Source organism: Canis lupus, chromosome X (assembly GCF_003254725.2).
Source record: "Canis lupus dingo isolate Sandy chromosome X, ASM325472v2, whole genome shotgun sequence".
In the NCBI taxonomy this organism is placed as follows: Eukaryota; Metazoa; Chordata; class Mammalia; order Carnivora; family Canidae; genus Canis; species Canis lupus.
The window spans coordinates 90,955,697-90,980,655 of NC_064281.1; the positions used below are offsets into that span (position 1 = coordinate 90,955,697).

The 24,959-nt window shown below is 40.1% G+C and overlaps 1 protein-coding gene across 1 annotated transcript in view; it reads left to right on the top strand.

The window, feature by feature from the left end:
- Positions 1-16,167: 16,167 nt before the first annotated feature.
- The window catches only part of WDR44 (WD repeat domain 44), an 81,356-nt gene continuing 72,564 nt past the window's right edge, over positions 16,168-24,959 (top strand). Inside the window, exon 1 of the mRNA XM_025431340.3 lies at positions 16,168-16,664. Coding sequence (XP_025287125.1) covers positions 16,588-16,664 — 77 coding nt within the window. The 5' untranslated portion in view covers positions 16,168-16,587. The remainder of the gene's footprint in view (positions 16,665-24,959) is intronic.

Below are 24,959 nucleotides of genomic sequence, written 5' to 3' on the forward strand. Positions count from 1 at the left end.
TCGTGGACTGGGACCATTAAACCTTTCTAAAAGAACAGAGACTTGAATATTTGATAAGGCCATAGGCTGGCAGCAAGAAAGTGCCTTGGTGTATGGGTAGTTAGAACAAGAAAGCCAGGGTTTAGAAGCAGTCGGAATATGTACCGATAAACTTACGCAGAAGCATAAGCTAAAGCTACAGCCAGGAGGCTAGTTGTTGGCCTTGGCCCTGGTCTAAGGAGGGCCGTTTGGAGATGAAAATGGCAAACATTTTTACTCTTTTCAGGATTTAGAGGATGAGCATCTTGTTCTTCAAGTGAAACATCTGTGGGGGCTGCTGATGGAATGAAATGCGATCATCATTGTGTATCTACTGACCCACTCCCTTGGTCTATTCCAGACACAAATTAACTTGAAGAACTGAGAGGAAAATCTGGGAGAAAGGTGTTTACATTTGTAGTAATGGCAAAGTACCACTCAACTTGGCACAGCCTCAGCTACTAACTAGGTCCTTCTGGTAGTCATGGTAACATTCTATATAGCATAGAGGACTCTCCATCATGAGTAGACTCTGACCTGGAAGTCTAGTCTTTCTAATTAATTTTTCCTACTTGCACCTTCTAATCCCAGATTACAATATAAACTTTTTGGTCTTTTGAGGAGCAAAGTCCTTTCTTATCTAGCCTTCAGCAGACATGGTTTGGGGCTTCAGATTGAAATAGCACTAACTTCCTGAAACAGGGCTAGTTTCCTTATGGTTGCTCCCAGGATGTCCTGTTACTATCTCTTCCTCCCTGCGGCTCTAATCCCATACTGTTCCTATCCCTGCCCCTAGGATCATAGCATCCTAAATGGTCTGCAGTCTTTCTCTGTTGTCTCTCTCTAGACTCCCTGGCTGCTGCACCTTCCAACTTCATGATATATTCTTTCTTAAGCTTCTTTCTGTCCCCAACTCTGGTTGTCCCACACATTTTCTGTCTCTTCTCTCTTTCGCAGTAAACACTTTAGAATTTTGGATTTTTTTTTTTTTTTTTTACAAACCTAACTCTAGATATCACACCCACCTCCTCCAACATATAGGGCTGCATTTCCTTACCTCCCTCCCTCCAGTTCAATTTTTCTCCCTATTCCAGCTTGAACAACATGTATCTTCAGAACCATCCCACATACATACACTAACTGCCATTAAGCATTTACAAAGGCTTAAAGTTCTTTTTTTAAGATTTATTTATTTATTTATTTATTTATTTATTTATTTATTCATGAGAGACAGAGAGAGAGAGAGGCAGAGACAACAGGCAGAGGGAGAAGCAGGCTCCATGCAGGGAGCCCGATGTGGGACTCGATCCCGGGTCTCCAGGATCACGCCCTGGGCGGAAGGAGGCGCTAAACCGCTGAGCCACCCGGGCTGCTTAAAATTCTTATATTTATATTTTAATAGTCCTGGGGTGCCTGGCTGGCTCAGTTGGAGGAACATGCAACTTTGATCTCTAAGTCATGAGTCTGAGTCCCACATTGGGTGTGGGACTACATATGTAGAAATATGTATTTAAATGTATACCAAAATATATCTATTTTTTTAAATAATTCCACTTTTAGACCTCCCCTCCCCAATGTCACAGTCACTTTGAGAATGGAAGGAATTTATTTTCTATAAATGCCCCTGAGTATTTATGGCTGAAATCTTCAGTCCAATGGCCAAACAGCAATCCTTAGGTATAAAAACAAAATGTGAAGCTTCTTCAAATCAACTTTGTTTAAAGTGTTGCCAAAGCACTACCTGCATCACAGTCATTTGGGAGAAGCTTCTTAAAATGCTGATCTCAGGGGTGCCTGGCTGGCCTAGTTGGTAGAGCATGCAGCTCTTGATCTTGGGGCTGTGAGTTTGAGTCCCACGCTAGGTGTAGAGATTACTTAAATAAACTTCTTAAGCTTTTCAAAATAAATAAATAAAATGTTGATTTCAGGGTCCTCCCCAAGATCAGAATTCAACAGGTCTAGGGTAAAGTCCCATAATGTATATTTTAACAGGCTCCCCACATGAATATATAGTTTGAAAATCACTGCAGTACGACATGCTGCTTACATAGCTTTCTTTACTTTAGGTGTCAGGATCTTGATTGTGGTCATCTGATGAGGAACCCAAAACAGGATGTAGAGGTTTGTTTGTTTCTTTGTTTGTTTGTTTGAGAGCAGGCACTGTGCTCACGTATACACACAAGCAGTGGGGGGATAGGAGGTGACAGAGAGAGAGAGAGGGAGAGAATCTTAAGCAGGCTTTGTGCTGGGCACAGAGCCTGACACAGGGCTTGATCCCAGGACCCTGAGATCATGACCTGTGTTGAAATCCAGAGTCGGGGGACCCTTGGGTCCAGCAGTTGAGTGTCTGCCTTTGGCTTGGGATGTGGTCCTGCGGTCCTGGGATTGAGTCCCACATCAGGCTCACCGCAGGGAGCCTGTTCCTCCCTCTGCCTATGTCTCTGCCTCTCTCTCTGTGTCTCTCATGAATAAATAAATAAAATCTTTTTTTTAACAAAGGAATCCAGAGTCAGATGCTTAAGTGAATTTTTTTTTTAAGATTTCCTTTTTAAAACAAGTTCCAAACAGATTGAACCTCTGTACTTCCTAGGCAGACTTGATAGCCTTATACTCTTCCAGAGAGAATGGAGTCTCACTTTCTGCCCAAACAGTGCTTGATCCCCTTTCTGCATTTCTCCAGTCCAGAAAGCATCCTCTTCAGGACCTGCTGCTGGTATTAGATAAGACACACTACCTGCTCCAGAACCTCAAACATCCTTATTTTTTCAAAGACATTATAAATCTGGTAACAACATAGCCACCACAACAACTATGTTATAACCTAATCAATATAAACCCAAAGGCAGAGCTTCTGTACAGTCTGTTTTACTTCTTCTCTGACAGCCTCCTGTCTTGGTAGAATTGTCTTTTTACCAATCTACCTACCCAAAGCCCTATCTTTCTGTGGAGCAGGACTGAATTGAGGTAATACATCAGCAGAGATGTCTGAAGAAATATCTCTAGTATAGCACATCTTATAATGACAGATAAGAGAGAGAGACAGACAGCAAGAGGACAGATAGACTATGTCCTTTTAAAGATTTTATTTCAAGAGACAGAGTGAGCACAAGCAAAGGGAGGGGCAGAGGTAGAGAGAGAACCTTAAGCAGGCTCCATGGTCAATGAGGAACCCCACCCAGAGCTTGACCTCAAGACCCTGAGACCATGACCTAAGTCGAAATCAAGAGTTGGGAACTTGGGAGACACCTGGGTGGCTCAGCAGTTGAGCATCTGCCTTCAGCTCAGGGTGTGATCCCAGGTCCAGGGATCAAGTCCCCCATTGTACTCCCTGAGAGAAGCCTGCTTCTCCCTCTATGTCTCTGCCTCTCTCTTTGTGTCTCTCATAAATAAATAAAATATGGTGTTTTAAGAAAAGAGAGGGAGATGGAGATTTGGGCACCTGGGTGGCTCAGTGGTTGAGCATCTGCCTTCGGCTCACGTCATGATCCCAGGGTCCCAGATCCAGCCCTGCATCAGGCTTGCCACAGGGAGTCTGCTTCTCCCTCTGCCTATGTCTCTGCCTCTGTGTGTCTCTCATAAATAAATAAAATCTTTTAAAAGAAAAAGAGAGACTTAACGGACTGAGCCACCCAGGTGCCCCAGATCATGTCCTTTTTTTTATTTTTTTATTTATTTATTTATTTATGATAGTCGCACAGAGAGAGAGAGAGAGAGAGAGAGAGAGAGAAGCAGGCTCCATGCACCGGGAGCCTGACGTGGGATTCAATCCTGGATCTCCAGGATCGTGCCCTGGGCCAAAGGCAGACGCCAAACCGCTGCGCCACCCAGGGATCCCCAGATCATGTCCTTTTAAATGCAGGGCTGATGGTTGAGATGGTGGGAAAATAAGAGCCAGTAAGAACATGTCAGCACTAATGTAGAGGAAAGAAAGAAAGCTATAAAGCTGGCACTTACCTTGGGATAGCTACTGCTTCTTAGAAACCCCAGAGAGTAGTTTTAATGGGCCAATCAAGTGCAAGCAAGGGACAAAAGGAACAAATCCAGGGGTCCAGCCAAGGTTACAAGCTGGATCAGGCACACAGCATCTCCCTCCTCTGCTTAAAGTCATAGCCCCAGAAATGATGCTCTTAATGGAGGAACAGAGTAAAAACAACAACAAAAACAAACCAACAACAACAAAAAAACACTACCTAGAAGCAGATGGTAGAGATACATGCTTGCTTGGTTTTGGCTCTGCACAGAATAGAAAAAGAGGAGGGAGAGAGAGAGATAAATTCCCTTTAGACATCATAACCACAAACCTGAACTCAGGCATGTTTGGGTCCAGAATTCACATTACTTATACAGTCAAAACACCTCATATCAGAAATGTAGCTTAAAATAGGTTTGTATTGGCAGTGCAATTGATCCTTGAACAACACAGGTTTGAACTGCATGGGTCCACTTATATGGAGATATTTTTTCAATAAATACAATATAGTACCATAAGTTATTTTCGCTTCCTTATGATTTTCTTCTTTCTTCTTTTTTAAGTAAGCTTTACACTCAACATGGGGCTTTGAACTCACAACCCCAAGACCAAGAGCCACATGCTCTACCCACTAAGCCAGGCAGGTGCCACTCATGATTTTCTTAATAACATTTTCTTCTCTCTAACTTACTTTTTAAAAAAGATTTTATTTATTTATTCATGAGAGACACACAGATATATATATATGTATATAGGTGGGGTATACTAGAAAAAGCATACATTTAAAAGACAGGTTCAGAATAAAATATAAAAATTTTTTAAAAATAAAAGACAGGTTCAGGGATGCCTAGATGGCTTAGTCAGTTGGGCATCTGCCTTCAGCTCAGGTAATGATTATGGGGTCCTAGAGTTGTGTCCTACACAGGGCTCTCTGCTCAGCAGAGGATCTGCTTCTTCCTCTCCCTCGGCCCCTCCTCATGCTTATTCTCTTTCTAATAAAGTAATAAATAAATAATCCTAAAAAAAAGTCAGGTTTGCCTAAGTTCAAATTCTGACCCAGCTACTGTGCTTCAGGTCCCCACCTATAAAATAAAAGTAAAAACACAGTGGGGAAAGGTTTGAAAATTGAATGACTAAAATAAGATGTAAAATGTCGGCCAGATCACTGGTACAAAACAAATGATCATTCTCTTTCCATCTTCCATTGTTCTTCTTAGGCCATGACTATCAAACTTTTCCTAAGACTGAGACCAGATCAATGATTTTTTTAACTTTTTTTTTAATATAAGCTCTTTGCCCAACATGGGGTTTGAACTCCCAATCCTGAGATTAAGAGTTGCATGCTCTACTGACCTGAGCTAGCCAGGTGCCCCAATGATTAGTTTTTAAACAGATTGTCTACTTTTGACAAAATGATTATTTGGGGTATAAAACTTTGTTAGAAAATTTGAAAAGTTAAAAGTATATCTACTGTTTCTCAACCCCAAGATCTATGTGGGCATGGTAGGTCTAAGGATTGAATAGTTATTAACAAACCAGAACAGCCAGCTAATAAGACTCTGGTGGACAGGACAATTGAAGTAGGTGAACAGATCTGGCATGGCAAACTAGAATTTCAAGTCCATTACTTAGCACTAGCCAGGTAACATAGGAAAACTGTGGTCAAGGCTTCTCCAAAACTAGAAAAGGCTGATGTCCAGAAGTTCAGTCTTCAAAGATAAGGAACATAAGCAAAAGCTGTAAGTGAAAAGCTAGATTTAGTTATTAAGGGGCTGAGCAATGACTGTTGGAAGCCTGATTCCCAGATGATGGGTCATATGTGTCAGATTCCAGGAGCAGAGTACTGAAGCAAATCAAGAACTTATTTTTTTAAAGATTTATTTATTCATGAGAGACACAGACTGAGAGGGAAAGGCAGAGGCACAGGCAGAGGGAGAAGCAGGCTCCTTGCAGGAAGCCTGATGTGGGACTCGATCGCGGATCCTGGGATCACGACCTGAGCTGAAGGCAGGCATCCAACCGCTGAGCCACCTGCAAATTTGCATCCTGCAAATCAAGAACTAAGATGACAAGGATAAAAAGCCCAACCTAGAAGGATTGGGCCATACCACTGTTAACCCACTACATGGCACAATGCCTGGCGTATAGTAAGCCCTTAATAAACATCTGTTAAATGAATGAATGGATAATGAAGCAACCACAGTGAAGCCGGTAACAGGATAACAATACTGTAAGGTCAGTAGTGAGATTAACATTGAAACTAAACCCAAATTCTGGATGTAAGCAGGTTCACTCAAGGGTAAAAGACCATAGAAGCAGGGGATCAAACAGTCTCTAATATATGGTTGAGTAGCAGGATTACAAGGCTTCAGAGGATATTTTGCAAATGGAGGTGAATTGGGGTGTAGTCTGTCTCTGTATGAGTGTATGTGAAGCAAGATACTTCTCTCATATTACAAATGCATGGTAGGTTATTTATTATTTTTTAAAAGATTTTATTTATTTATTCATGAGAGACACAGGGAGAGAGAGAAGCAGAGACACAGGCAGAGGGAGAAGCAGGCTCCATGCAGGGAGCCGGACGTGGGACTTGATCCTGGGTCTCCAGGATCACACCCTGGGCTGAAGGTGGCACTAAACCACTGAGCCACCTGGGCTGCCTAGTTATTTTTTTTAGTTCACCGTTTTTCTCTTCTGTTACATTATACCTTAATGTTCACTCCACTGTTACATGTATTCCCAAGTGCACTTAAGGACTTGAGAAAGCAAACAGCATCTGTTGACATATTACACTTTTTTTTTTTTACCATGACCTACTTAGATCTGTCATCCATTTTTTTAAAGATTTTATTTCTCAGTATCTCTGCACCCAATGTGGGGCTTGCATTTACAACCCAGAGATCAAGAGTTGCATGCTCTGCCAACTGAGCCAGCCAGGTGCTCCTAGATCTGTCCTTCTTAATTGGCAGAGGGAGGGTAGGGATATTTATCTCTGTAGTTGTTTTTTTTTTTCTTTTCTTTTCTTTTCTTTTCTTTTCTTTTCTTTTCTTTTCTTTTCTTTTCTTTCATCTTTCTTTTCTTTCTCTTCCTTTCTTTCTTTCCCTTCCTTCCTTCCTTCCTTCCTTTCTTCCTTTCTTCTTTTCTTTTTTCTTTCTTTCTTTCTTCCTTTCTTCCTTTCTTTCTTCTCTTTCTTTCTTTTTTTCTTTCTCTATGCCCAACATAGGGCTTGAGCTCAGGATCCTGAGATTAAGAGTCACATGCTCTAATTACTGAGCCAGTCAGGTGGCCCTCCCTGTAATAGTTTTTATTGCTTTATAACAAATGATCCAAAAGTTAGTGGCTTTAAAAAATATAAATTTGTTATCTCACAGTTCTGTAAGTTAGAAGTCTGGGTCCAGTGTGGCCAGACTCTGCTCAGGGCCTCATGAGGCTGAAATAAAGGTGTTGGCCATGGTGCATTTTCATATGGAGCATGGGCTCCCTTTCCCAGCTCATTCAGGCTGTTGGCAGAATTCAGTGCCTTGCATCTGCGGGATCCAGAGCTCCAATTCCTTCCTATCAGCAGGGGGCCATTCTCAGTTCCTAGAGGCCACATTCCACACCTCATCTGCAGTTCACAGCATGTTTGCTTTCTTCTAAGCCAGCCAGAGTGTATTTCTCTGACTTCCTCTTCCCCATCTGCCAGAGAAAACTCTGCTTTTACAGGGCTCATGTGATTAGGTCAAATCCACCTGTATAATCTCCCTATCTTAAAGTCAACTGATTTGGGACTTTAATGACATCGGCAAAAATCCCATCATAGCCGCACCTAGATTCGTGTTGAACTGAATAACTGGGAGGAAGGGTGAGTAAACTAAGAGCTAGGAAATCTTGGGGTCTATCTTAAAATTCTGCCTACCACAACTCCCAATGTTGAGATGCACCCATTGAGGTTAAGAAAACCATTACACACACACACACACACACACACACACACACACACACACACAAAGAAAGAAAACCATTACAAAAATGAAAAAAAGGAATATCAACCAATTGCTTTAATTTTTTTTATTATGATATTATCACTTCTGACACTTCACTCATTAACATGCCTCAGTTGTTACAGGCTGGTAAAACTAGAGCAAACTCTGGGGAGATAATGAATAAAATAAAATAAAAGTGTGAACTTAGGCTCAAATTTTGACCACTAAATGCTAGCTGTGAAACTTTGGGCAAGTTACTTAACTGTTTTAGATCTTTTTCCCTACTTAAAACATAGTATATTCCTCATATTACATGGATTAAGTGAAATAATATATGCAAAGTACTTAATAAAGTACCTAGCACTAACTTAATGATAGCAACTATTACTATTTTATTATCACTGAATGACATAAGATATTTGAAACTATCTCAGAAAGTATAAAGAACTATTCTAATGCAATATTACTAGGTACACACAGAGAGCATACCATTAGGCAGGTACCCTATACATAGGTTAACATGTTTAGTATGTACACATATTATCCCATACTTATTTAATGTACATTTGGCCATTTGAAATTTCCATTTGTCTTTGTCTCTTAACACATTTAGTGTAAACACATCAGTGTATATTCTCAAAATAAAAAATAATAAAGAGGACTGGTAACCATCTTTAAATAGATTAAAGGTTTTGTTAGACTTAGTAACCAGATTTATAACCAGTAGATGTAAACTAGAAACACAGATTTGGGCTAAATACAATGAAGAAATTTGTTTACATTTATCAAAAAGTGGATTGGGAAAAAGAAGGAGAAAAAAGTGAATTGGGTAAGGGTGCTTAGCTGGCTTAGTCAGTAGAGCAGCACATGACTCTTGAACCACACATTGGACATAGAGATTACTTAAAAAATAAAATGAAATAAAATAAAAACAATAGTTAAAAAGTGGATTGGGTAAATAGTAAGCTCCATGTCCCTGAAGGACCACTTATCAGGAAAGCTTGTAAAAGGAATCCCTATTTCAGATATGAGGTTTGGACAAGCCATTTTTAAAATCCCTTCTAGTTCTAAGAGTCCATGAAATTCTAATTTTTGCTATTAAATACATGTCTCATGTGTGTATGCACACATGTGTATTAGCCTGATGATTGATATTTCTATATAAATGTTTGCCATTTGAGTCAGCTTTAGCAATTAAAAATATATGTAAACGTCACAGGAAACAAAAACCCCAGTTTTTGGTCTGATGTAATATATTTTTTTAAGATTTTATTTATCTATGAGAGAGAGAGAGAGAGAGGCAGAGACACAGGCAGAGACCCAGGCAGAGGGAAAGTAGGCTCCATGCAGGGAGCCTGATGTGGAACTTGATCCCCAGACCCGGGATCACACCCTGAGCCAAAGGCAGACGCTCAACCGCAGAGCCACCCAGGTGTCCCATGAAGTAATATTTTGAAGCATAAAGTTCATATGTCTTAGTTTACCCCTGTTTAGATCAGGCCATATATATTGCTTATTGTTTTGAAAAACAAAATTACGGTTAGTTCATATTATTAGAAGTGAACCTATATTTTTTAAAATTTTTTAAAGATTTTATTTATTTATTCATGACAGACACAGAGAGAGGCAAAGGCACAGGCAGAGGGAGAAGCAGGATCCATGCAGGGAGCCCGATGTGGGACTCAATCCTAGGACTCCGGGATCATGCCCTGAGCCAAAGGCAGATGCTCAACCGCTGAGCCACCCAGGTGTCCCAGAAGTGAACTTTGAATATTATGCTTTGCCTCTAGAAGCTTCACAGTGCCTTTGGAAATTATCATTACCATTCTCTGGATGTTAGGCCTGCAGCGCAAAAATAAAAATAATACTTTTTACTGGTAGACTCAACTACATTCCAAGATTTGCTTTGTGGGTATTTTTTCCAAGTTCAGCCTCTTAGTGGCACTTATTTGAACTGTTCTAGAAGCTAAGTGGGATGCTTGCAATAGGCCCAAGACTCACAGTCGTGTACTATATGGGCAACAAATCTCAGGCCTTTATTTTGTATTTTAGTGTACCTTGTATATGCTTGGTTATATATTTTCTTTTACTATTCTCCCTCATTTAAAAAGTAATATGGGGCACCTGGCTGACTCGGTGGATGGGGCATGTGACTCTTGATCAGGGTTGTGAGTTAAAGCCCGGCTTTGGATGTAGAGATTATTTAAAAGTAAAATCTTAAAAAGTAAAAAATAAAAATAAAAAGTAATATACATTCACTGTAGAAAACTCAATCATTATACAAAGGTATAAATAAGGCACACATCTCTTAATATTTAATCAGCAGCCAAAGACCATTATCATCAATCATTTGTTAATATTCTTCCAGAATCCTCCATGCTTATGCACACATATACGTAGATAAATGATTTTACATAAATGAGATTATACTCCATATGCAATATTTTATAACATCTGTTTTTATTTAACACATCATGAGCTTTTGTCACGTCAATGAATACAGAGACTGAACCATTAATGACTGTGGTTAGCACATTGTTCCTGTCTCCTAGTAACTCTCTCTTGGAAAAAGCAACCATTGCATATTCCATGTGGTCCTAGTGAGAAAGAGATTCATAGCAGTCTCTCCCTACTTGGTGTATATCAAGGAATCAGCTGACTTAAGGCTGACAAATAAGAGTTCTCTATGCCCTTAGCTAGAGGAATTTCCTAAGGCCAATCAACATCATCTCTGAGATTTAATATATGACCACTGGGACAAAAAAAGTCTCACTTCCCTTGGGATTGAGAATTATTAGGACATTATAAACTAAAGTTGCCTGTAACCTTTTTCACTGACTTCAAGAAGGAAGCTGTGATAGGAAAATTGAAACCAAATCACAAAAAGCAGCAGAGATAAGCAAAGATGTGAGATGGGCAAGAAGAAAGAGACTGATATACTGGACCCTGGATCCAGCCATGCCTAAAGCTACTTCATCTGGACTAGTCAGTGCTGCCATGTGGTAACATATGCTTTCCTAAAAATCACTCTACTACACAAAGTTGTTCAATAAAAACCCCATGGTTTATGTGGAAAATGAGGCTAGGAGTACAACATTCAAAAACTTGGTCACTATATTATACAGCAGGAACTAACATAACACTGTATGTTAACTATACTCAAATAAAAAAAATCTTTAAAAACCCTACCAAGAAAATATTATGTGTTTATGAAGACCGAATAACACCTGACTGTTCTAAAAAACAAAACCCTCAAAAACCCAAAATCAAAAACTTCTGTCCGTGACACATACACAAAAACATACAAACCTAATAAAAATGGTAGTAGCACAGTTTTATACCTATTAAGTGGTTATGAAATAAACACATAAATACTGAAATAAATAGAGCACTATATTTTGAAGACCTGAAGTTTGCTTGTGGAAATAGGCGTCAGAGGAGTTGTGGCTTGTTATTGTGAAGTGGTGGGAGAGTTATCTGAAATCAGACTCTGAAGGAAAATTCTAATGCTTAGATATGGACGGGTGTAACTCAAAATACACACAATGAACTGAGGTAGATGTAAGTATATTTTGTGCATTCCTATGTGACTTGATTCAGCTGAGTGTATTTTTCTGCTTTTACCTAGTGTTTCTGGCTGACAAAAATCACACTAAAGCAAATACAAAATTTGCTTTATGCTCAAATTCTTCTCTAATACATTAATTACAAAGGAATAGACAAGTATTATAGCAGTCCATATTTGATTATGCAAATGAATAAATTCTCTTTATGTTGTTGTTTAAAATAATCTGTTTTATTCCATAGTCTATATGAACAGTAATACATGGCTACTTAGTATTCAGTTACATAGTAGGACAATTTAAATCCCAAACTAGTTTTCTGCATCTCTTTTTTTTCCTGAATCTCTTAACAAATTTCTAGACTATCTTTCTCTACTTTTGGTTTTTGTATACTCAAAGATTGAAAGTCATTTCAATATTAATATCAAGAAAACATCATTAACAGGCACCTGGGCAGCTCAGTGATTGAGCATCTGCCTTTGGCTCAGGTCATGATCCCCGGGTCCTGGGATGGAGTCCTGCATGGGGCTCCGGGCAGGGAGCCTGCTTCTCCCTCTGCCTGTGTCTCTGCCTTTCTCTGTGTGTCTCTCATGAATGAATAGATGAAATCTTAGAAAAGAAAAGAAAGGAAAAGAAAAGAAAAGAAAAGATCATTAAGAAGATTATATGGACCCTAAAAAGACATAAAGATTCCAAAGCCAAATAGAAGTGATTTTTTTAAAATAATACTTAACATCATAATCTACAACACAACTGACCTTTCAAACATAATCAAAGGTTGATTACAGAATTGTAGCTTGGACCTAAGAATTCTTGGCCAGTTTCAGAATAATTTTCTTTTATGGATTCTGATACTTCAAAATCCATAAAAACTCTCACAGAGATTACAATATTAAATCAGTTCATGTCAATATTGTATCTCAAATCATCTAACTCTGCATATAAAAAGTTTTCCCCTGATTTATCACTTTAGCTCTTGTTTGTAAAAAAAAAAAAATTAAAGCCTACACTTGTGACAGTCTTGTCACTGATGCTCCCAGTGAGTACCTGAGTTTGGAGCAAAATTGGCTTCAAGTATACTGCCAGTTTGTATTATTCTTGCCAAGAGAAGAGAGTGAACATCCCATAGACAAATTGTTCCATACACTGGCTGTGACCTGTTGCCTTTGGAACTCCTAAGTAGAGTTTATGCTTTTCAGATAAGGAGACATAAAAATGTTCCTCAACTCACTTTAGCCTCAGACCTGGGTATTTTTTAAAGTCACTAGAAAGGAGTCAGGTAGGAAAAGGTTTTATTCTCATTCTTATCTCTATGTATGATTTTGTGGCATCATACAATTCTGTTGTGAAACTAATTCAAATAACCATTTAATATGCATGTACTTTCAGTTCTGGGGCACCTCATAAAATAATATTCTATGGACCAAAGGTGGGTAAAATTTTCTGTAAAGAGCCTAATAGTAAATATTTTAGGGCCTTGTGGACCATACAGTCTCTGTCCCAACTACTCAACTCTAAAAGTAAACATACAATACATAGACAAAAAGGTCTGGCTGTGTTCCAATAAAACTTTACAGTAGTCCTCCTTTATCCCTGGGGAATATGTACCAAGACCCCCAGTGAAACTGAACCCTGCAGTGCCTGAAACTATAGATAGTACTGAACCCTATATATACTATGTTGTTTCCTATACACACATACCTATGATAAAGTTTAATTTATAAAATAGGCACAGTAGAAGACTAACAATAACTAATAATAAAACAGAATAATTATAACAATAGACTAATAAAAGTTATGTGAATGTGGTGAATATTGTACTGTACTCACCCTTCTTGTGGTGATATGAAATGATAAAATGCCTATGTGATGAGATAAAGGAAGGGAATTGATTTAGGTGTTCTGATGTACTGTTAGATGACATGTCAGAAGGAGAAGCATCTGTTTCTGAACCACAGCTGATCTTGGGCAACTAAAACTGCAGAAAGCGAAACCATAGATAAGGAGGAATTGCTGTATTTACAAAAACAGACAGTGGGATGGATTTGTCCAGTGTATCATAATTTGCCAATCCCTGCTTTGGACCAATAGCCTCCAATTTCTTTTAATGACACCTTGGGGCAGTCTCTTTACGCTCAGAGACCTGAACTATTTCGGCTTCAACTGGTGCAGTTATTATTTTTATCATAAGTAGAATTTTACCTGAAATTAGATTTGATTAAAAAATTTCATTTCTAATAAAGGGAAAAACTTTAACTTCCTTGGACTAAATCTAAAACCTGCTGCTTTAAAATTTTAGATGATTCAGGCAAAACATTCTTAAAAATGGTAACAGGTGATAGGGAGTAGGGGCCTGGCTGGCTCAGTTGGTGGAGTATGTGACTCTTGATCTCAGGGTCATGAGTTCAAGCCCCGCGTTGGGTATAGAGATTACTTAGAAATAAAATCTTTTTAAAAAAATTATGAGGTGCACTTGGGTGGCTCAGTGGGTTGAGGATCTGACTTCTGGTTTGGGTTTTGGTCATGATCTCAGGGTCATGGGATCAAGTCTTGCATTAAGGCCCTGCCCCCTCCCTTACTCATGCTTTCTTTCTCTAAAATAAATAAATCTGTTTTAAAAATTATGACATGCAGTACACATATGCTTTGATGTTACCAGAAACTTACTTTCTCACATAGTAGATAAAAGCATTTAAACAGGCAACTTTAATAGCTCTAAAAATGCTATCTGCTTATAATTTCTCCACTTAGACTTTTTCTAAGCATAATGTTTAAGGTACCTTAAAAGGTCCGAGAGATAGAGGGAAAAAAAAGAAGACCCAAGAGATGTGATATGGTATAGTAAAAAAAAAGCACCAATTCAAGAATCCATATTTGGATCCATTGCTAGATTGTGAGCTCCTGGAAGACAGGTACTAAATTATCTTCTTTGTCTTTTTTCTAAGTAATCTCTACATTCAAGGGGAGGTTCAAATTCAGGACCCCAAGATCAAGAGCCACATGGTCTACCAACTGAACCAGTCAGGCACCCCAACACCAAACTCAATTTTTAAGGCAAACATAAATTCACTATTAGATGACTAGGAAGAGAATAAATTCAGGGAGTTTGTTTGCTCTTTTCACAATCCATAAGGAAAATAAGCATATCTCTCCTAGTGAGCAACAAAAATAATAAGTTAGTATTTGGAGATACCGTTTTATACCTGGGAAATTAACATGTTTAAAACACATAAAAGCTAATAATTACTGGACTGTAACAAAAATCACATCCTCACAAGGACTCAGAAATCCCTTGCGTGCAATTCTGAAATCCAAAAAGTCCTGGAAACTGAAAATGTTTTGTATTTTTAGGAACTTATTTGACAGTCAAATTGATCTAACCTAAACTTATTTGGCAGTACTATCTAACCTGAACTGATGAGGCTATTTACTGGTATTCATTTACCCCGTATGAATAATCATACGGTTTGCTACAAAAAATATTACCATATTTGAACATGCAGTGTTTCCCCTGAATTCCCTGGGATGTTACAGAAGTTACAGTATATGGCATTTGGTTTTACTCAAGCACGCCAGACAACGCTAGATCTTTTCCCAGTTGCTTTACAAGGAGAAATTTAGAACCCCATTTTAGCCTCCAAGGCAAAGAGCCCAGAGCCAATTCAGTCTTTCCTGCTGCCATCTTGAGAAGTAGTTGAGGCTGAGCAAACAGTTCCGAGAGCCCGCCAGTCATGACGTCAACGGGAAACTAAAGCGTTTCAGCGACCACCTAGAAAGTCAATGTTATCACTTTTGTGGTCAATGATCCGTCAAGAAAGAACATCTTGGTCTTTCAAAAAGTACTTATCTATTTTTATCACTGGACATTGGACAATCTAGGGTCAGAATTAAGTTACTAGCTCTTAGCTCTGCCACAGTAGTATCTGTTCAATAAATATTTACCACTGACTGATCCACATCTTGGCCAGTCTGTAAGAATTTCTCTCACATTAAGTGTGGGCAGCAACAAATATTTGTTTAGAGAAAGAGTAACTGGAAGCCTTATGCTGGCTCCGCTCCAGCAATGAATCCATCATTACTTCATGGAACTGGCACACTCCCCACGATCTCATGGACCCCACCCTCTGGCCGGCAGGATCGTCTCTAGGGACCTCAATCAGAGATCCTGTAGTAAACAGCTCGAGTTATTCCCGTAACGCTAGCGGTGGTGGACCTGCCTATGCCCTAGGGTGGGATACTCTGGGCTTGGATAAATGAAGACGACGTAAATGCAAACCACAACGCCAAGGTTTCCCGACATCATTTCCTCACAAGGAAAAAAAGCAGACTCAAAACCACCCCTCTGAAGATGCGGGTCTTCCGAACTCCAGGGTTACAGGGTAAGACAATCCGCCACACCCCACCTACGTTGGGCGCACTCCCTAGGAGCCGAGGCACCACCCCGCTCCTGCGCAGGTTGTAGGCTCCTCCCTCCAGGAGGCTCTTCCCCACCCTCCTCGGCTACTTCCGTCCGTCACCGAACGCCCTCAACGCGCTTGCGCCGTTTTGATAGGCCTCTCGGGTAGCAGAAATCTGAGCGCCGCCGCTCTGGAACCGCCCCCGCCTCCTCTTCGCCCCGCCCACGCTCTAACCGGCCCCTCCCGAAATCTCGCGAGGTTAGGTGCGCGTCCGTATTTTGCGGGCATCTGGCTCTCCCAGCTGCTGTAATTGCTGCTGCGGGAGAAATTGGAGCCGCTGTCGTCGGCGCGCCCGCCCTCCCCCACAGAGAGCCACCGCCTCTTCGCTCACTCTCCCTGTACACCTATCGCCGGGAGCGGCGGCTGCAACAGTCCCTGGACCCACCGCCACCTCCTCAGGCTGCCGCTTGACTGGTCGTTCCCGCAGCGCGGCAGCTGACGGCGGCCCCCTGCTCCTCACCGGCTCCTCACTCTAGATCGTCTCCTCCGTCCCTATCCTCGCCCGGGACCCACCTCCTCACGGTCTCGCCGGGGAGGAGGACGACAAGGAGGAGACGAAAGTCACCCTCCCTCCAGGCGGCGCCGGCCCCCTCACCCGCGGGTGTGTCCTATAAATGGCGTCGGAAAGCGACACCGAGGAATTCTTTGATGCCCCTGAAGATGTGCACCTAGGGGGCGGCTACCCTGTAGGGTAAGTAACTGGAGCTATGGCCCAGAAGCCGGGCGCTCCGGTCCCCCGGTTTCCCCTGTGCCTTCCCCCCGGCACCCCTCCCAGGTCTCGCTGTGTCCGCCACCGCTGCTTCTCTGTTCTCACTCCCGCACTACAGAGGGATTCGGGGGAGGGGGAATGGCCCACCTTGGCAAAACCTCCTCCTTTCCCTGGGGAGCGGTCCCTGGGGCTAAGGAGCCCCTTTCTTGTCTTGCCCTGCTTTCTTCGAGGTGGGACACTTTACGTGTCCGAGAGCCGGCGATTTGTATTTGTGAGGTTCAGCGTTTTACCTTCGAAACATCCGTTTTGGCCTTGGGGACCACAGAGCAGTAACAGAAGAAATTGCACTTCCCGCTGGTTCTCTTCTTTTGCCGCTAACTTACCTATTCGTTTCGAAGGTAGCTTTAATTATCCACCGCCCTCTTCGTTGTATAGAAAGAAAAGGAGCGGCAGAGGGAAAGGTTGGATATTTACTTAGGAAAGTCCTCTAGCTGATGTACCTACATCAACAGTGTTTTACTAAAATAGCACCTCACCGTGAGGCAAAGGAAATCGAAGACACGGTCCTTACCATTAGGGAGAATGCCGTCTTAAAAGGATAGCCGGCCACAATTACAATTGTACATAACCAACTACAGAAATACAAACAAGTGCTGAGTAATCTGTTCGTTGGAAGAGCCACAGCTTTGTCTTGTTTATCTAATTCTGCAAAATGTTTTAATGATGATTAGTTTGAGAGATTCTGAGTAAGAAAGTGCAGTAGTTGGAATGCTTTGCTTGTCTGGGACTGCTTGACTGGGACTTCTACTTACCGACTCCTCCACTTTTAAAAGTTGAAACAGGATTTAAAGCTATTTTGCCGAACTCCTCTACGGACTTGGGTGGAAATTGAGGCAGTGAAATATATTTTCATGCTGTAAGAACTCGAGAATTAGTGAAATTTGTATATTAATGTAAGTAGACACTTATACGGTTACAGGAATTTAGCTGCCTTCAATTCCCAAATTTTCCCCATGGAAGAAACACTGCTTGATGCAAATAAAGTTATTTGTACTTTCTAGAAGTCATTCTAAAGCTTAATATATTTTATATATAACATATAGCAAAAAAGTCACAGCAGCAAAATCAGAAAGAAATGTACGTTGTAGATGGCAGATGTGTTTCCACCAGCCTTCCTATCACTATTACGAGATTTTTGGGTGGCAAGGCCCAATCTTGAGTTGGCACTGAGTCTCCTTCAAGTTCAGTATCTGAAACAAGTTCATAGCTAGATGGTACAGGATTGAAAATACTTTTGGCGCCAAAATGTTTGGATTCCCTTGAAATTAAATTTTGTTTTTGTTGCTTTTCCCTTTGAACTGTCGATTTAGGTTGAATGATATACCTAATCGATTAATGCTTTTGAGTATGTGTGGAGTGGGGAAGGAAATAACTATGTATATGATTGTAATCATTTTAGAAATATGTGAATATTGTTCCTTCTCAGTGAACGAAACATTTAATTTTGAAGAACAGTTATATCAGGAGTTTATTTTGTCTAGTACTTGGCACAGAAAGAACCCAAATGTCCATTCCCTTGTCCTTTCTTGGAATTAACAAATTTAACTTCACACAGTGGTTACTTTGAGAGGAAGTATGCAGAACTTGGAGCTATTTAACTTATTTAAATCCAGTGAGTCATTTTGATAGAATTGATAGAATCACTTCTTGCCTCTTGGGATAATAGAGCTTCTCAAGTACTTTGATCCTTTGATAGTAGGTGAAAAGTAAAAACGTCTCTTGGGACCTAACCTTCTAATTTTAACTCTAACTTCTCCAAATATTAATGGTGTTGAACTCTATGGGTAAAGCTATAGTGTCAGTCTGTGAATTTCATGGCTCCCATCTGTATTAGTAGGGGGGATTTGGAAGAGAATTAGGTTCGTCCGGACAGTTGCATCTGAAAAGAACTAGTAGTACTGGGAGGACTGAAAATGGTTGTGGCATCATTGATATTTCCTCTGTTGTGACAGGTTTTGTCTTTCGTGTAAGGTACCTTGAAGAGAAATGCAATGAGAAATCTTGATTTGTGGAAATAGATGGTATCACTAGATATCTGGTCACCAGAAATATCTTCTGTCCCTTGATTGAACTGCAGTGGCACACCATACAGACTCTTAAGAATTTAACAAGCTGAGTTTGCAAACTTTAAGAAATTTTCCTTGCTGACGGGTGTACCACAGTACATAGATCATTTCATCAAATTGTAGTGAACCGGACAGCCCCGGTGGCTCAGCGGTTTAGCGCCACCTTCATTCCGGGGTGTGATCCTGGAGACCCGGGATCGAGTCCCATGTCGGGCTCCCTGCATGGAGCCTCCTTCTCCCTCTGCCTGTGTCTCTGCTCCTCTCTCTCTCTGTGTGTCCCATGAATAAATAAAATAAAATCTTTAAAAAAGAAAAACAAATTGTAGTAAACTGATTCACAAGTGAAAGTTATCTCATGTTTTGTTAATCAGAATCCAAATACACAGTCCATTTCCTGAAATTGATTTATTTCTTCTGTTCCCTTCAGTGGTGTCTTCAGTTTTGTTCTACTCTTTAGAGGTTAAAGATCAGCCCAGTTTCTTAATAGAAAGACTTCATTCCAGTACTGCCTACTTTTCCACAGTGGCAGATCTTCTCCAATTGCCCAGCTTTGCAATATTCACCACATATGTTTATATTTTTTTAATTTAATTTTCTTTTTTTAAGATTTTATTTATTTATTCGTGAAAGAGAGAGAGAGAGAGGCAGAGACACAGGCAGAAGGAGAAGCAGGCTCCATGCCAGGAGCCTGATGTGGGACTCGATCCCGGATCACACCCTCGGCCAAAGGCAGGCGCCAAACCGCTGAGCCACCCAAGGATCCTGTATTTTTTTAATTTTCAAAAAGATTTTTATTATTTGAGAGAGAGCACAAGCAGGGGGAGCAGCAGAGGGAGAGGGGGAAACAGGCTCCCCACTGAGCAAAGAGCCCAACTTGGGCTTGATCCCAGGACCCTGGGATCCTGATCTGAGCTGAAGGCAGATGATTAACCAATTGAGCCACCCAGGCGCCCCTATAACACCACATTTATAATGCTTAAGTTTGATTGATATTTTAGGTCAGATTTCCTTGTTTTCTCCATTTTTACGTATGAGGAACCTTAGACTCAGAGAGATTAATGAATTGGCTTATGAAACACAGCTTGTAAGTGATAGAATTGGGATTTGAAGCCAGTTTTTCAGACTCATAGTCCAGTATTTTTTTTTCCAGTACATCATAGCTATGCCACACTGTGTGTAAGTGTGTGTAGAGATTCTGGAGTAGAATGCTTTAGGACCAGCTTGCTGAATTGAACTGATGCATCTATTTAAAACTGGCAGCCCACTTTTCAGTTCTCTTGGCTAGAAATTCCCACTTTTCTCTTTCAGGAATGTTTATTTTGTCAGATATGATTTTTTTTTTTGGTGGGCAGAAAGCAAAATTTATTGAGAGTACAAAGCTTCTGAGGAGGGAGGGGACCCAAGAGGGTTCCCTAAGATAGGGATTTAATAACATCATACCATGTTACAGCTAGAAGGGGCATCTAGTTAAATTTCTGCATATAAATTATTGTGGGGGCACCTGGGTAGCTCAGTCAGTTAAGTGCTTTCAGTTAAGTGTCTGCCTTGGGTTCAGGGTTCAGGACCCTGGTGGGTTCAAGCCTGGCAGCCCCACATCTGACTCCCTGCTCAGCAGGGAGCCTGCTTCTCCCGCTGCTGCTCCCCCTACTTGTTCTCTCTCACTCACTCACTCTCTCTCTGCTAAATAAATAAATAACCAAATAAATAAATAAATAAATACATACATACATACATACATAAATAAGAAAACCAAAGCCTAACGAGGGAAAGTGACTTGTCCAAGGTGCCACAGCAAATTAATGGCAATTAGGACTAGAATCCAGGTCAGTTTTGCAGTCTTTCATTCTTTTTGCTACTTTGCTATGTTTTGATAAAGCAGGAAAGGGAGGAGGAAGTGTGGTATAGTAGAAAAAGCCCTGGACTCTGAGTCATTTCATTTCCTCATCTTTAAATTGAGATTACAGCCTGAGAACTTCCAACTCTAAAAGTCTGTCATCGTGTTGAGGTTTAATAGTGTGCTTTTATTGGTAAGCTTTTGTTCTTGGGAAATCTTTCCATGATTTTCAAGATGAATGCTCCTGCTAGTTGAATGGATCATACATACACTAAAGACTGGCAGTAAGAACATGTTATAAAAATAAATGTGACATTTTGAGCATTCTTTATTTTTTAGTGGCAACCAAAATATTTTTGAGGCTTTGAAAGGATGGATAGAATGGTAACATTTTTAGGATAGGAAAGGATGAGAAATCATTCAATGCAGCCCTCTGATTTTTTAAAAATATTTTATTTATTTATTCATGAGAGGCAGAGACATAAGCAGAGGAAGAAGCAGGCTCCATGAAGGAAACCTGACATGGGACTCGATCCTGGGACTCCAGGATCACAACCTGAGCCTAAGGAAGACACTTAACCGCTGAGCTACCCAGGCGTCCCATACCCTCCCATTTAACTGAGAGAAACCTAGGTTTAGAGAGGGAAGGTCAACCCATTGCTGATTAGTGGCAGACTTGAAACTATAACCCAGGTCTCCTGATTCTTCATTTGTACCATGCTGCCTTGTCTGTGGAAGGAGGGAAAGTATTGCTAGCTATCCCTGCTCTAGGTTACTGGCACTTACCCTATTAGTGGGGTATTAAGATGGTCTCCTATCTATGGTGGTTCTGTTTTGTCATGCCCTGATGTCAGAGGACATGGACTGTTCTGTCTAGGATTCTAGCTTTTGCCCACTAATTTTCTCCAGATCAGGATGAAAACCGGTGGCAGAATAGTTGATCTAAGAACAGTGATTGTTACTCAGTTTAGTTTCAGGAGTCTAGTAGGAGCCCCAGTCTTTTTTTTTTTTTTTTTTTAAATAGGCTCCATGCTCAACATGGGGCTTGAACTGAGGACCTTGAGATCAAAAGTTGCATGTTCTACCATCTGAGCCAGGCAAGTGCCCCACTAGTCTTTCATTTTAGATTGGAGTAATGGTGAAGTCTTTATTTTTTTTAAGTCATGAGAACTGAGATCAGACTGTCCTGAAGAATTGTTCAATCTGAAAACAAAAAGTTGCATAGCCGCCTTTGTTGAAAACTTAAGCTTCTCACTTTACTTAGGCATCAGAAATATTTCCCTCTGAAGTGAAAATAGATACAAATTTCGATTAAAAACATTTGTGCAATATGGGTTACTTTAGGAAAGATTCCTTAAAATGGCTGTTCATAGACTGGCATTTAATCAGATTATATTTATAAATCCCAGATTATTATTGATTGCTTTTGGCTTTGTGGATTGATAGAAATATATTTGTAAAAGCTGTTTATCACACCCACGTAATTTCATGTTGAAGCGGGGCGGGGGGGGGGGGGACAGACCTACATGTAAGGTAAATTCAGGCTCTAAATTTAGTGACCTCCAACTGTCAATTGGTGATTCATGGAGATAGGACAGTTCGTATTAGTATGGCAGTTTGGGGGCTCACTTTTAATCTGTACAAACTCCTGTAAACTGAAAAGCTTACTTGGCTCTTGTGATAACCTACTGCATAACATAGAGTAGATAAAATTTAATTTTTAAGATGTTGAAAACCTATGTAGTTTTAGGATGTTGGCAATTCAGTGGTGGGCTTACTGAACAGTAAATAATTTCTGATTTTTGGTATTTGAGACTTACTGGGTAACCTTTACATTATACAACCTTCCTTGTGTTCTCTTCATTGTTTTAACTTTGACAAAGTCAGGTGAATTTACCAGGCAAACCCCTTAAAGATGCTGTTTGTTTCCTCCTCATACTCTGCATGCAATTCTGGTAATTACTTCCTGGGGTAGTGTAGGTGGAGGAAGGGTTTGGTTGATGGGGGTGGTGATTGAGGCACAGGGGGTGAGGATAGCCCCAGTAGCCAATATAGAGACCAGGTTATAAGGCTGCTTCCTGGAGCGTAGATAATTGAGATAAAACAAAGCACACCATTTACTATTGTTTTAGATTCGCATCTACACAGTGTGAATTAAATAATCCTTTTTGTAAGAGATTAATAGCCCATAAGAAATACCTTAAACAAAATTTAAAGTAACAAAAACTGTAGGTACTTTATGATGTCCTCCTGATATCTAACTTAAATTGATAAATAACCTACATTTCTGTTTTTCTACCCAGAGCTAAACTAATTTCTACAAACTTTCACTCGGTCTGTTCTCTTTTAGCTGTGGGATATTATTCAGATAAACCTTTAATTGGGGGCTTTCCTTACTCTTTAGAGCAGAACCCCATTCTCTTATTTCAGACTGAGTGGGCTTTGTGTTAGTTTGTCATCTCATGATTTAAAATTGAGGAAAAAGCATGTGAAACTTAATGTGGGCCTCATACCTGATGGCAACCCCTATGTTTTTCCCCAGTCAGTATACAAATTTATCTTGGTTGCCATAGCAATCAGCCTATCAGTTATTCTTCTAGCTCCTTTGCCTTGTCTCAGCTACTAGGATTACCATATAATCAGGTTCTGTTAAAGCTCTTCAGGTTTTAGTATTTTATTGCCAGCTGCAGCTGTCTGGCAGTTTATAGTTTGGCATTCCATCTGGGTAAATTAGTTTTAAGTCCGCAAAAACTTTTTGTCTCCAAACATTTTAAGCCTTCAGAATTTAAAAAGAATGCATTTAGGCAACAGTTCCTCACACTACTGTTCCCAGTTCCATTGTTAGTCATTGTCTTGAAGATTGAATACATTGCATCACTGACATCCAATGGCCATCCTTTTGTAATATCAGCTAGAATAAATTTCAAGATCAAGAGTGATCAGTTAAGAAATAAATTTGCAAATCATCACAAACTAGCTGAAGTGACATAAAAGCACCTTGATTCATCAGCAGCTACCAAATAAGCAATCTGACTTCTAACAATAATGATTTCTGTGGGTTATAGAAAGAATGACTCTTAGATTAATTCATTCTAACTTGAGAAAATTGTTTAGAAATTAGGAAAGGTTATCTTTCTTTTGCAGCCTTCGAATAAATGGGAAGGGAAAGGTAAAGACTGGATAGTAGTGGAGGTCGTTATTATAAGCCTTTCTATTTACTTGACAAGTACTTTTTAATCTCTTAAAAACCTCAATAAATGTTTACTTGTCTTGCTAAAAATAAGGATATTGAAGAGGTACCTGGCTGGCTCGGTCAGAAGAGCATGACTCTTGATCATGAGTTGGAACCCCACGCTGGATGTAGAGGTTACTTTTAAAAGGGGGGGGGGCGTTCCTGGGTGGCTCAGTGGGTTAAGCATCTGCCTTTGGCTCAGGTCATGATCCCAGGGTCCTGGGATCAAGCCCCACATCGGGCTCCCTGCTCAGCAGAGGGCCTACTTCTCCCTCTCCCCTCTATTTCTCCCCCTGCAGCAGCGCGCGCTCTCTCTCTCTCTGTCAAATAAATCTTTAAAAAAATTAAAAACATTGAAGAAGTATTTAGGATTTATAAAATTGGTTTGTGCATTATTAGTATTTGTGTTACTGTTTGGTGCTCATGCTTATTAATATTGTATGATGTAACTTCCAAATAAGCATAATTAATAATCTCAGGTTAACTGAATTGGACAAGGTTATTAATCTGCTAAAGATTTAGCCAGTATTCCTGTTTCTATACATAACAATAATGTCTTTTTAAACTCAAAGTAGAATTTTAATCTTAAGATTTTTTTTATTTTTTTACTTTTCAAAACATGTTTATCTTGTTAAACTAGAAGATTATGTACTAAGATTGTAAGTTTGTGAATTAATAAATGTTCCTGGCTTGAATTCTTGTTGAAATCATGATTTGAATGGCTTCGTTTTAAGACTAATATATCCTAATCAAAACTGTGGTGAAATTCTGATAATGCTCAAAAGAGAACTTTATTTTAGTTCCACAAATAGATTTAAGGGCAATAAAAGCTTTACTTTTCCATAGGGCCCTAATCCTGATCATTTTTATATAGAAAGTGAGGAGTGAGGGGGAAGATAAAAAAAATTTTTTAAATGGAAATTTCTGACAGAAAACCTTAATATTTTCCAGTGGGTAACCTGTACAGAGCAAGCCATACCTGTATAAAACCTACTTGACCACTAATTGTCATAGACTATTCCGGTACAAACTCGTTGAACTGTAGGCATTCTTATGAACCACAGGTCAAACTTTCTAGAGAACCA